This window comes from Medicago truncatula, chromosome 1, assembly GCF_003473485.1.
Source record: "Medicago truncatula cultivar Jemalong A17 chromosome 1, MtrunA17r5.0-ANR, whole genome shotgun sequence".
In the NCBI taxonomy this organism is placed as follows: Eukaryota; Viridiplantae; Streptophyta; class Magnoliopsida; order Fabales; family Fabaceae; genus Medicago; species Medicago truncatula.
Genome location: NC_053042.1, coordinates 32,539,735 through 32,554,047, shown reverse-complemented (window position 1 = coordinate 32,554,047; position 14,313 = coordinate 32,539,735). Strand labels below are relative to the sequence as shown.

The 14,313-nt window shown below is 33.9% G+C and overlaps 1 protein-coding gene and 1 long non-coding RNA gene across 2 annotated transcripts; one reads left to right on the top strand and one right to left on the bottom strand.

Moving 5' to 3' along the window:
- Positions 1–196: 196 nt before the first annotated feature.
- On the bottom strand, positions 197–487 carry LOC25484027 (uncharacterized). The gene is made up of 2 exons (XR_003008713.2): positions 427–487; positions 197–327 (listed from the first exon to the last, which is right to left on the bottom strand). It is a non-coding gene; the product is annotated as an uncharacterized lncRNA (long non-coding RNA).
- A 540-nt stretch (positions 488–1,027) lies between these two features.
- LOC25484026 (ABC transporter F family member 4) lies at positions 1,028–9,743 on the top strand. The gene is made up of 3 exons (XM_013612771.3): positions 1,028–1,036; positions 6,885–7,021; positions 7,435–9,743. Exons 1-3 carry the CDS (start codon positions 1,028–1,030, stop codon positions 9,368–9,370), a joined length of 2,082 nt encoding a protein of 693 aa, XP_013468225.2. The 3' UTR covers positions 9,371–9,743.
- Positions 9,744–14,313: the final 4,570 nt, after the last annotated feature.

Below are 14,313 nucleotides of genomic sequence, written 5' to 3'. Positions count from 1 at the left end.
TATTGATGTCGTCTTCGTCAATCTGTTGTCATATAAGTTCCCATCCCAAGTCTCCGGCCAATCGCCTTAAATACCGAACAAATGTATTAACTCAAGATACTTGGTAACAAATTACTTTTACATACAAGAGTCACCTTTGAAAAAAATATGGGGGAGATGGAAAGGGAATTAATTATTCTTACCAGTAATCATCTTAACATTGACACCAAGATGAAGAGCTCTCCGAATAGTTTCAGCACTGTCATGCCTAGGTGGGTCAGACAGTGACAACAAACCAACAAACTGCCAAGGAGCACCAGGGCTTTCTTTAGTTTTCTCAGGAACTTCCTGCAAATGTAGCACAGGTGACCAAGGGGATCAGTTAAAAGCAATATAAAATTATAAATTTTAAAGACAAACTTCAAACATGAAAGTAGCTATAAAAACCTGTCTAGCAACAGCAAGAGAACGAAACCCTCTCTCTGCAAACTTGTCAATAATTGCATGCAATTTATAGAGAAGTTACCTCTTTTGGGTCAACTAGTGTTCCAACAATGGCAGCATCTATTGCGTCCTGGTTTTCAACCCCGGAAGCCCTTGCAGCAAAAAGCATTACATGTTCCTTGTCCACACCCTTTACACAATATTAGGATACCATTATAAAACATAGTCATCATAATCGGGTGGGAACATAATAAAAAACAAACTACTAGGCGGGTTAGTGTGCAATCTACGCCTTACATGATATTGGGTCGCCGACTCTGTTTTTTTTGAGCAATTTGTTGTAGAGTAGCATATTAATCGGTGTATTCCAAACTAGTTTTGCATCTCATCAATTGTCATGATTTTAACCCTCCTGCATATCTTCAAAGTATCAAGAGTTTAATTGTATTCTCATTTTATATCAAAACCTCCATATTTACTGGCCTAGGTCCCTCTATAAGAGCCAATGGCATGGGATGTGAGACTTTGTAGAACTAAGAAATGTAACCCAGAACAACTTGCCTTCCTGTCTCCACAAATAGACCCCGCATATCTTTAGTACAACATGGAACAAGTATGAGAAAGAATGTGTAGAGTTTGAGAAACTAAACAATTTAACATTCAAATTCCCGAACCTAAATAAGTAAATAACATTCAAATTCATAATCCTATTTAATCAAGTTCAAAATCCCTAACCTAAAAAATGAGAAAGAATGTGTAGAGTTTGAGAAACTAAACAATTACTTGTTGTCTACGTTTGAATCACGTTGCTTGAGTTTGAGAAATGTTGCTTAAGTTTGATTTGTTGGAGTAGGAAAAATATTTGGATTAGAGAAAGTGTAAAAAACGGTTTGACACAGAAATGAGGCGTAATAATTCTCTTTTTTGGGTGTTTAACACAAAACTTATCAAATCGTACTCCCAAACTTGGCTGATGAGGAGTTACGTCCCTAGAGGTTCGAAAGTTATGTTTCGAGAGGAGTAATTTTTGGTATTTGAGGGGCTTGTGAGCAATTGAAGGGACATAATGTGCAAAGTTCTATACTGCCCAACCTCATAGCCTAAACTTGGCTATTCTTAGTTGGACACCTTCATACAATTGTGTTTGTCACTTTGTCTAGATAAAAAACAATGAGTTTAATTAGTTTTTTTTGTTGCTTAAATGTAGTTTTAATATCTTTTTTTGGGTCTTTTTTTTTTTTTAATTTTTGCAATTTTAGTTTTCTATTTTAATTTTTTTTTATCAACTCATGATTTTGACCATTTAATTTGGTCACGTGGAAATAAATTCACGTGTGATTGATGCTGATCGATTTCAACAGTGTTATGTGAAGCCAAAATTGATATTTTTTTAACAATATGTTAACAATTTTGGTAAAAAAAAAAAAAAAAAAAAAAAATATGTTAATAATTGGTTTTGATTTTAGTTTATTTTTTTTTAAATGTATTATGGGTAACTGCCGAACCATTTCAGTATTTATCTCCCATAACATTACATTTAAGGGAACTTCTACGGTACACTTACAAAGTGAGGTGTACCCGTACTCTTCCTTTATAATTTTATAAATAAAAGATTCTTTTTTGTGTAATAAATAGCTATTTGTTAATATTTATGTTTTCTAGAACATTATTTTATAAGAAAAAACATCATTTTATTGTTTATAAAAAAATTTATAATTGTTTTTACACATTATCGTAAAAAATAATCAATGTTCTCAATTATGAGTGATAAAAATTCAAAAAAAATTAATTTTATTTCGTTGACACTTTTGATGAATAAGATTTAGTTATTATAATTATAAGTGATAAAAAAAAATATTTTTCTTCAAAAAACAACTCATTCAGTTATTAATTTAAAGAAGGAGTGTACCAGTATACTCAAATATATTGGATGTATCATAGAATTTGCTTACCTTGAAAGAAAAAATGGAAATTTTGGGGGCTCGGAAGCAACGGAGGCCCTAGAAAAACACAATTCTAATAAAAAAAAAAAAAAACATAGCAAGAAAACAAACAAGGCCATTGTTCTTTAAACATCTAGTAATTTCTCTCAAGCATCCACCAAACGGGATTGTCATTTGACACTTTTAAAATCTGTTCATCCAATTTAAAAATGTGTCAAATGGTAGTTAGTTACCGTTTGACTTTCCTATGTGTCTTAACAATTGTCAACAAACAAATCAGATCCCGTTCCCAAGCCCAAGCCTAACCCCATCCCACATCGTTTTTTAAGAGGTCCATGATACTCTAGATTAAGTAATAACGAAACGTTAACTATTGTATTTAGGACACTAGTTGAGAAAATCAATGTAGAAATATTGTATTGGAAAATGTGAAAAATTGTATATTTAACTTTTCGAAAGTCTAAGAATTTGTTGTTTTCAATGAAAATTTTCTCGACGAAGACACTAGTTAACGTGAACCTAAAAAATAAAAGGCAATAGTCAATTTGATTCTTGAATGTGTAACGAGTAGGCACAATTGACCCTTATGCATCAAAACTTTAAAATAGCCCTCTTAACCTATATTTTAAGTGCTTGTTTTTCGACAGGAGGTTTGTTGAGACGAGGAAAGGTTTCTGCAAGTGTAAACTAAATATAAATGTGATTCGACAAAATACAATGGATGTTGGCATTTTCAAAGTTTATGGATTCGACTAGATGGAATTCAAATCCTCTCTGAAGAGGCAAAATCAAGGGTCTAAGACACGTGGAAGTTGAATCAAGTGTGTCGATGATTTATAGTCGCGGACCATTGGTTTTTCAGTTATTTTACTCATGTATATGAGTTTTTCATAGAAAATAAGAGTCATAAATCATATCCAAAATTCTTCATGCTCAAATTATCCAAGCTGCAAGAGAAAAGTGTAACAAGACAATGAATGCTTGATTTGATGAACCAACTTTCATTTATGCAATGCAAATTACTTCTTTTTTTTTTCTTTTTTCTTTATATATATATTTTTTTTTAAGTTTCATCACTTTATCTTTAAAGTTCTTGTTTATTTATATTCTCAAAACCTTGTTGATCCCGTCTAACAAGACAATTTTCTTCATCTTTTTATATTAAAGTTCATGAACATGACGAGCATTCAAATATTTTTTGGAAAAAACATTGCACAACATGTTTTAGGATTTTTAGTTTGATCTTTCAAGTAACATGTTAAAATTAGCATTTTTGTTTACCAAAAACACCGGTAAACAAGTCATTGATTGTACACTTTGACATATTAGTCCCTCCATACACTTGCTTATTCTCATATCACTTACTTTAAGGCCCGTTTGATGGTCAGGATAGGGAGACATGATATGATACATTAATCATATCCTATTTAAATTCCATGTTTGATGCACCAAAGGGATAGAATAAAATAAACTATTTTTCTATCCTATCCTGACTTTCCTTTGTAATTTTTATCCTGAGTATAAGCTGTGTTAGAAATTATCCTGATGAGATTAGAAGATCATTCCTTATTTATTATCTTGATATTCTGCGATTTTTAAAATATTGTCATTTTTTAAATAATGATAGCATGTATTTTCTATTATAATTAATAACATGCCATTTTTACAATATTTAATTAATTATGAGAGCAATTTTTTCATTTAATTATAATGATATCCTGTTTGTTATCATGTGTGCATCAAACGCATGATAGGTTGATGTTTATTGTAACGCCCACTTTCGTTTAGTTAATTATTTAATCGAGTTTAGACGATTATATTATATTTATATAATATATGTGTGAATTTTGTTGATTTATGACGATTTAGATGATTTGGATGATTTTGATGTGTTTTGATGATTTGATGAGATTATGAGACTTATTTTATTGTTAAATAAAATAAGATTTGAAAATGAAATAAAATATTTAGTTGAGGGCTGTTTTGAGATTTTAGAGAGTTTTGGGGGAGAAAGTGAGATAAGATAAGATATTAGGAGAAGATATAAAAAGAATAGACCTAGTTTTAGAAAAGTCAGTACGTACGACTGTTTTTGGAGAAAAGGGAGAAAAAGCCATAGAAGGGAGAAGACCAAGAGAGAGCTGCGATTTCTGCAAAACAAGGTAAGGGTGAGACTAATAATTCAGTAATGTTAATTAGTATGATTCTGATGATCCATTAACAAAGTTAGGATTGAATTAGAAAAGTTCTGAAATTAGGGTTAATAGGAGAAATTGATGATCCGATGATGTTTAACTGTTAGATTGTTGTAGAAAACGTCCCTTGACTTTAGATTATGACTAGAATGAATTCTGGAACCGAAACTAGGCTTTAAACCAAGAGTTTTGATGGATTTTTGTAAAAATTGCAATTCTGCCCGAGCCTGTATTCATCGCTCGCCCTGGCGAACGATGATCCTCGCCTCGCGAGGGATGAAGTTCATCGCTCGCCACGCGAGCCAAAACCCCTCGCCTCGCGAGTTACATGTCGTAGCTCGCCACAACAAGCAACCCTACTCGCCATCGCGAGCATGACCAGAGAGCATGTCGAATTCTGAGTTTTTGACTTTTGAGTTGAACCTTAGATGCCTTTGAGTACCTTTAGGTGTCTACTAAAGATTAGAGGATGATTTAGAACAAGATTGAACCTGGAACAACCTTAGTTGGGAATCTGGCTTGTAATCGCCATGGCGAGCAGATGCTCTCGCCTCGCGAGCACTTCCAAAACTGAGTGCATTTGAGAATTTTGAGACCCGAGTTGCTTGGAATGATTAGGAAAGGAACTTTAGGTACTAATGAGACCTATTTAAGATATTAACTGAGAACTGTGAAGCTATTATGAAATGCTAAGTGATTATAATGTGATTTATTGATTGATTGCATTACTTGAATTATTATTGAATGATCAAGAAGTTGTTGAAGATGAATTGATATTAATCTGTTGATGTGATCTGATTATGCTGCTATTGTTAATTAACTAAGTTGCATGAGTCTGAATAAGATAATTAAAATGATGATGAACTCCAAATTATTGGATGTATAAGAGATTTGATGATTAAGATGTTTTGTTTATAGAGTCCATGCATTAGCATACATTGAGCTTTGTCCTCACCACGATTTGAGCTTTGTCCTCACCACGATTGGAGCTTTGTCCTCCCCACGATGCTTAAAGTATATTAATACTATGATGACGATTGGTACCACATGCATATAAGAGGTCTAAGTTGCATTGTCGCATTTGTCGAGTCTAAAGATGTTATGTTATTGATGATGATTGAATGCTGTGATTACTTGATAATTGTTATCAAAGATGCAATGATGATTAAGACTGTTTATGATGTTAATTATGATTTCGAATTATATTGATTAATATTATTGTGTTATGAAATCTCACCCCTTCTGCTTGAAAATGTTGCTCTTCGTATGAGTAACTTGCAGGTGATCGTGCTTAGTGTGCAGTTTGCTGTCGTGAGTGGCCTTGCCTCACTGAGTCGTCTAGGTCGCCCTGATACGTAACGGGATGGGGTGTTATGATATGCATGCTTCATTCTCTTACGTGAACAATTATGTTATTTTATGATATTGAATTAACTCATTTGAAATATTTTGATGGGGCCTACGTGCCAAAATGATTTATGGTTTTCAAATTAATTTCCGCTGCAACATTTGAAATATTTGTTAAAGTTAAATTGTTATTTAACCGTTTTGCGATTATGTTTGAATGTGATATCCCGTTATTTGATGTTTACTCTGATAAATGTTTAGAAATTTTTATATTGGGAAAACGGGGTGTTACATTTATCATGTTCTTATCATATCCTATCTCTATCCAGCTTTATATCATATCATGCCTTTATCCTATCATGACCATCAAATGGACCCTAAGTACTTACTTATTATCGGTTCTTATGAAAATAATTAATGTCAACATTGATAGATTATTTTAATTTCATAGACTATTATGACTAACGAAATATTAAGTAACTATTTTAAAATTTTGATACATTAAAGAACTATTGTGGCTCGTTATATATTTAAGCCCTTTTAAAAATATATTTTTTTAAGTTAAATATGTTTTGATCCTTATAAATATATAAACTTTTATTTTAATCCCTAAAAAAATTTCACTTTTTATTCGATTCATACTTTTAAATAAACTCATGTGTAACCCTCATATTTTTTAATGAAAATTTTAAAAAAGTTTTAGAACATTGCAATAGTCTCTATAAAAAAAGAATTTCTTAACATAATATGAATAAAATATAGACTTTTAATAATTTTGAGCCTTAAAAATTCACATTAAGTTAATTTTTTTAGAGAATTTTGGAAAGATTCTTAAAATAGGTTTAATAATAGTCTTGGCTCCCAAGTATCAGTTGCGATTAGGGGGCACGCAAATTCAGAACCGTAACTTTCATTCTTCTCTCTTCATAACCACCACCAGCCACCAGTTTCTCGGCGTCGCTCCGGCTGCCGTTAGTCGACAACGTCTTGCAGTTGGTCTATAATCAGTTTCAGCAATTTTTCCGTGGAGCAATTTTCTCCCCCACCGTGCACTGTCATTGACAACCACCGTGCCGGAACTGTAGCTTCATCGACGTGTTTTACTTCTTCACAGTAAGAAAACTTAGTAGAAATTACCTTACTCAATTTGAAGGAAGTATATTCGTGCATTATTTGAAAATTTTGAATTTTTATTCGCAATGCTTATTTTATGTTATTGATTATTTAATTAAATTTGTGTGAATGAATTGGATTGTGTTATATATTACGGAATTAGGGTTAATTGATTGATAAACTATGAAGCAAATATCTTGTAACCTATGTTTGAACGAAGTGCATTCATGTATCATTTGAAAATTTTGAACTTTAAGCACAATTCCTATTTTTTGTGATTGAATGAATGATACTAATACAATTTTCACTTTATGCACAATTAGTATGCTATATGATTGATTTATTAACATAAACAATGTTGTGGGTTTATCAGAATGAATGAATAATATTAATAAGATTTTCACTTGTTTCAGTTATCTACAATGGGTAAGAAAAAGTCAGAAGATTCAAAAACATAGGGCTGATGTTAAGCCACTTGAGGTGTCTATTGCTGCAAAAGAGTTGAAAAAGCGTGAAAAGAAAGATATTTTAGCTGCCCATTTGGCTGAACAGGCAAAAAAAGAAGCTCTTAAAGATGATCGTGATGCTTTCACTGTTGTCATTGGAAGTCGGGCTTCGGTTCTTGATGGAGACGATGGTGCTAATGCTAATGTCAAAGATATAATGATAGATAAATTTTCTGTGTCTGCTCGTGGCAAAGAACTTCTGAAGAATGCGTCAGTGAAGATATCTCATGGAAAACGGTATGGTTTGCTTGGGCCGAATGGAATGGGCAAGTCAACACTTTTGAAGCTTCTTGCTTGGAGGAAGATACCAGTACCTAAGAATATTGACGTCCTTCTGGTTGAGCAGGAGGTAGTTGGTGATGATAAAACAGCGCTTGAAGCCACCGTTGTTTCAGCTAATGTTGAACTAGTTAAAGTTCGTCAAGAAGTTGCTGATCTACAAAATGCAGCTTCTTGTGAAGAAGGTGCAGATAAAGATGATACTAATGCGGAAGAGGATGCAGGAGAAAAGTTAGCTGAGCTGTATGAACAATTACAACTGATGGGGTCTGATGCTGCTGAATCTCAAGCATCAAAGATTTTAGCTGGTTTGGGTTTTACAAAGGATATGCAGGGCCGTCCTACAAAATCCTTTAGTGGGGGTTGGAGGATGAGAATTTCTTTAGCTCGAGCACTTTTTGTGCAGCCCACTCTATTATTGCTTGATGAACCCACTAATCATCTTGACCTGAGGGCTGTTCTCTGGTTAGAAGAATACTTGTGTCGCTGGAAGAAGACTTTGGTGGTTGTATCACACAATAGAGATTTTCTCAATACAGTATGCTCTGAGATTATTGACTTGCATGATTTCAAACTTCATTTCTATCGTGGAAATTACGATGCTTCTGAAAGAGGGATTGAACATCGTCGTAGCGAGGTGAATAAGAACTATGAGATTTATCAAAATCAATTGAAAGCAGCTAAAAGGACTGGAAACAAGGCTCAACAAGATAAGTTGAAGGATAGAGCTAAGTTTGCAGCTGCTAAAGAAGCATCGAAAAGCAAAAGTAAGGGAAAGGTTGATGAGGATGAGGCCCAAGTAGAGGTACCACACAAATGGAGAGACTACAGCGTGAAGTTTCACTTTCCTGAACCTACTGAGTTCACACCTCCACTTCTGCAGCTTATTGAAGTGAGCTTTAGCTACCCAAACCGGAAGGATTTCAGACTCTCAGATGTTGATGTTGGCATTGATATGGGGACTCATGTTGCCATCGTTGGGCCTAACGGTGCTGGAAAATCTACACTTCTAAATCTTCTAGCTGGTGATTTGGTTCCAAGTGAAGGTGAAGTTCGAAGAAGTCAGAAATTGAGGATAGGGAGATATTCCCAACACTTTGTGGACCTACTAACAATGGATGAAACACCTGTTCAGTACCTTCTTCGTCTGCATCCAGACCAGGAGGGACTTAGTAAGCAAGAGGCTGCCCGTGCAAAACTTGGTAAATTTGGGCTACCTAGTCATAACCATCTTTCCCCCATTGTCAAACTATCAGGAGGGCAGAAAGCTCGGGTGGTATTCACATTGATATCCATGTCAAAACCTCACATTTTATTGTTAGATGAACCCACAAATCATCTGGATATGGAAAGTATTAAAGCATTGGCTGATGCACTGGATAAATTCACCGGTGGAGTTGTTCTTGTTAGTCATGATTCTAGATTGATTTCACGTGTGTGTAAGGATGAAGAACGGAGTCAAATATGGGTTGTTGAAGATGGTACTGTAAGAAATTTCCCTGGAACATTTGAGGATTACAAAGAAGATTTGCTGAAAGAAATTAAAGCTGAAGTTGATGACTGAGCTTCTTTGTGTGGGACCAATTTTCAAATGCATTTCTGTGTCATGTTATACACTTGTCCCTCCTGTATTTCGCTGCTAAAGATTACTTGTCCACCCGCAGATGCCAGCTTTTGCCTCTCTTCTCTCTGCTCTTCATCTTCAACTGTACAACTGAGTCTGCTTCATCTTCAACTGTACAACTGAATGTTGATTATGTTGCGGGAATGCCGTCAATGCTTTTTGTGAAATATACAGTTTTAAATTTACCAATAATATATAGAAATGTGTGGTTCAGCTTTTATGTCTAAATAAACATTTCTATTTTTTCAAACATTTTGATGTTGTTTCCATTCAACAAATCTGTCTCATAATGATGTTTTTTTATTCAAATTTTTCCACTTTGTAATTTGTTTCTTCTAATTTCATATCAAGTTGCTGTACTCAGTTGCATATTTTTTAATGGATGGAGAAGACATAGTTTCTTGTCCTATCTTATTTAGTATTTTTTTACAAAATCATTTTTGTCTAAGCAGCAAAATGTACCAAAACGTAGTTGAAGTGTTATTATTTGTTGTCTTGCTTTTACTCTGTCACAGTTTGATTATCATGGTTGTATTTCCTTGTTTATTGATGTAGTACTTCCGATTGCTTCACCTAATTGTTTGTCATATATTTGAGCTCTCTTGAAAAGAATGAATTATCTGTGGTGTAACCTTCCCTAGCCTTTCCTCTTTCGATGCTCTTTGGAAATTTGATTGTGGCTACTATTGATATGTACTGGTTGTTGAAAGTGAACATAGGGTTATTAGTTATATAACATGTCTTGTCATGACAGATTGTTTGATTTCTTATCCCTATTGTTCTAACTTTGAAATAGGATTGAGGGTTGAGTTTTTTACTGGATGCATCAAGTTGAACTTGTGTTCTCAACCTAGTTGTTTCCTACAGATTTTGCTTATATTTTAAGAGAAGATATTTGAAGTTTAGGGTGTGCTTAGAAGAAAGGCTGGAGAGTGGAAATGTAAAAACTAAAGTAGGGAGAAGTGAATTAACACTAAATCTTCATCTTTATGTTACCATTTCCCAAGTTTCAATTTCATATCTAAATTCTTTCCATTTTTACCACGTCAATCATTCACCACATTGTCCCCAGTTATAATATGCAGAGCATTTTACCTCATTCTAGAGCAGAGGAGAAACAAACCAATGATCCTGGATGGTCTTGTTATGGTTTAGGTAACTTTTGTTTAATCTTACCTGATCAAAGATTCTTGTTGTGAAACATAATCCATGTTTTGTATTTCATCCCTCAAAAAAAAAAGTTTTGTACTTTTATGGTGCCATTTGCAAATTGCAATTGGTTTGTTTGATAACAACTTTGCAAAACCAACAATTTTTGTTATTTGTTTGCATTACTATGTTGCCATGTTTTTGTAACTTAAGGGGCTTGGTCTAGTCCAAAGGAATGAAGTTCACAATCACAGACACTGTAAACTACTAAATATAGATTGGTGAATCATAAACCTACCATAGAAAAATAATTATTGTAATTAACAAAGATTTGTTCTCAATTTAACTTCTTATATTTCCTGTTGTTTTATTCGTGTGTCCTTGGAAGAGTGAACCACCTATTCAATCCCTAAAATTGTAGACGCCAACCGACGCCAACCAATTTAGTCTCTAAAATTTGTGAAATTCCAAAATGATCCATAAAATTGTAAATATTGGAACACATTAGTCTCTTTAGATTGATCAATTTAGTTTTTGAAATTGTCTTGAGAGACTAATATGATAACGAAATTTCAATTTTTGGGACCATTTTAAAATTTTGTTAATTTGATCAATTGAATCGTTTGACTCTGCATTTTCAAAGACTAAATTTGATGGTTCACTCATCCCTGAATTTATCAATGATTATGATAAGAATATAATGTTGATGAATGTGTTGCATATATGTATAGGGTATATTATTTGGTAATTTTCAATAGAGATGTATTTGATTCCATTCTTCTATGTAAAAGTTGATGGTATTTATTCAAATTAAATTTTATGTTGTGCAAATTCAGAAGGTACACAGAAAAAAGAGACATATTCAGTTTTGGAATGATACTAGGTGTTTTATTAACAGGTAAGGACCCTACAGATCCATTCTTTGGAGAAGCAGGCAGTGGAGGAAGTTTGGGATGTTGGCAACGACACTTGAAGCAAGCCGGCGAGGAACATGAAGCTATAGCTAAGAGTATTTTAGGGTAACAAGGTGAAGAAGATTAGACACTAATGGCTGTTGGGATTGCTGTTGCTGTCTTATCTGATAGGTACACAATTTATTTAACCTAAGGAAAATTGAAGACCTGCACACTTTTCCTCCCTACTTGCTTGAACTCTTCAAGAAAATTATCTGCACTAAAAAATGAAGGCTTGATTTAAGTAACAATCAAACAGGTCCAATTCAGTCTATTGAAACAATTTTACAGTGTCTTCAGAAACATGAAATTTCTTTGTAGAGGCCGACATTCAAAGAAAGACTACAACATCATTACTGATCTCGTTCTCAAATGAAGCTTCCTGTTATATTCCCCTGATGACTGCAAATTAAAGGATGTTAACAGAAACGCCACCCACCTGAAATAAGCTTGAGATAATTCTAAGGACAGACAAGGTAAAGCCAATAATTTTTGTAATTTCAGCAAATATTAACAAGGTTCACCAGTTGCTCCTCAAACCAAACTTTGCATAGCACATAGGTTACCAATCTCAGTTCTTTTATCAATTGATATGCACCAAAGTTTGACTTAAAGAGTAGGATCTTCATTTGACCACATGCAGTAAGACAGAAACGAATCATGATGCATGCATATACTTCTAGACCAATGCTTGTATAGTCTGAAAAAAAAAAAAAAAAAGGAATATTTTGTATCTTAAGCCTAAGATTAATCTTTGAGATCAGAAGAACTCAACTTTTGTATTGAAAACTAGCAGACTTCAGAACTTTGTTATCAAGCTGCATCAAATGAAACTAGTATATTTTATTGTGAATATAGTCTTGGTCCACTTAGAAATTTACACATTATGAACATCCTGGAAGGATTTAAGAGTGAAATGAGAAGAACTATTGCTATAACTTTCCCATGTAATTTGAAGCTGAAAACTTGCTAGGTTACAAAAACAAACATTTGAGATCACCGTCGTTAATTTGAACACTTGTTTGAGAAAATGAAAAAACCAAATAGACACTATATAAAGCACACATTAGTCGATGAACGTTGGCTTAGTTGTAAGGTGCAAGGTCGTAGGTTCAACTTCCGTCAATGTGATGACATTTTTGGTTGATGATCTCTAAACTTCCCTCAAAGCCCAACTCGCCTAAACTTTTTTGTGTATCGAAAAAAACACTCACACACATTATACTTAACTTTTCAATAGCCAACTCCAACCAGAATAATCCAATGTCCCTTCATTCAACTGTCAATACAATGATACAACATATACAATCTCCCTTTCTCTCCGACTGTCACTGACGTCGGAGACCGCCGAACATCAATCTCCAATCTCTCATACACCACCCTCTCTCCCCCAACTATCCATACTCTTCATCAACCACAGCTTGTTCATAGGCGACAGAGCCGCTACCACATTGTCATCGCAGACTACGATTTTCAACAAGATCAAACTGAAGTTCCTTCATTTGCCAATTTACCAATATGATATAGATGGAAGAAAGGTATGTTACTGTTTCTACTTGTTATAATCACATGTGCTTTTTTGATTAAATCAATCATCATATATTAATTACTGATGATCAACTAGCATTGTGAATGTTACTTTACAAACATAGTGCTCCTATGATGCATATATAGAATAAATTTTATTAATGTATCTAGATTGTGTCGTATTTTGATTTTAACTGCACGTATCTCCATATTTGTGTCTTATGATTTCTAAATTGTTGAACAGAAAAATATATAAGCTTGTACTAAAGATGATGTTCGCTGCTTGGGTGAGCTGATTCGCTATTTGCTGTATTGGTTTGTGTTGGATGAGGCTGATGCTACTAATTTAATTTGAGTGTTGATTTTGCAGGTTATAGAGACATGCTGATGGTGTTTATATGTGTGGAAAAGTGACTACATATCAAACAGAAAATTCAAAAATCACCTAGAAAACGAATAACTGAAACTCTTACACTTTATCTGTCCAACTTCATGCTTGTTATTCACCTCCTTGGATATAGCACCTGCCTAAACAACATGTTTTGATTTGATTGGCACACCACATTTTGTGAGCTATCCATATATAGAACAGATACACGAAAACCGCCAACTGAAAACCTTTCAGCAAATTGAAGGAAGTGTTCTCTGTCAACACAATGCATGGCTGAAGCAACCCTAAACTATCTTGATAATTGCCAATGAAGCCTTAGAAAAACAAACAGCATTCAAAGAATAAATGAGCTTCCATAAAAAAAAAATGAGCAAAAGACTTAACCTTGCAGTTTCATCGGTTCAAAGATGAGAATTGCAAGTCGTGACTAACAATCCCTCTCTTGATACGATTATCCGTGGAATATATTTTTGTAACAATTTCCACAGAAAAGAGACCTTTAGCAGGACTGAATAAAAGCCCGACGTGTCTACTCTCTCAACTCATCTGCAAGACATGTTTAAGATTCTGAAAATGCTCTTCCTCCTACCAGAAAGACCTCCTCATTCGATGCAATTTCACACCCCAATGAATGACAGAAACAATATGCCAATATAGAATTTGAGCCAACAACTTTTTTTTAATAAGCAAAACAAATTAACTAAAATGCGTACAGACAGCAGAAACATACACACCCTAGATAGCCTAGAAAAGACTAGAGTATAATCAAACTATGATCTTTCAACAAAATCAAAGTGAAACTCACTTGATTGACCAATATAAACATTATCATCAAAAATTGGCATTACACTTGTAGAATGTGT

Coding starts and splice junctions, on each gene's coding strand:
- LOC25484026 (XM_013612771.3), top strand. Junction 7,022..7,434: donor ACGTGTTTTACTTCTTCACA/GTAAGAAAACTT, acceptor CACTTGTTTCAG/TTATCTACAATGGGTAAGAA.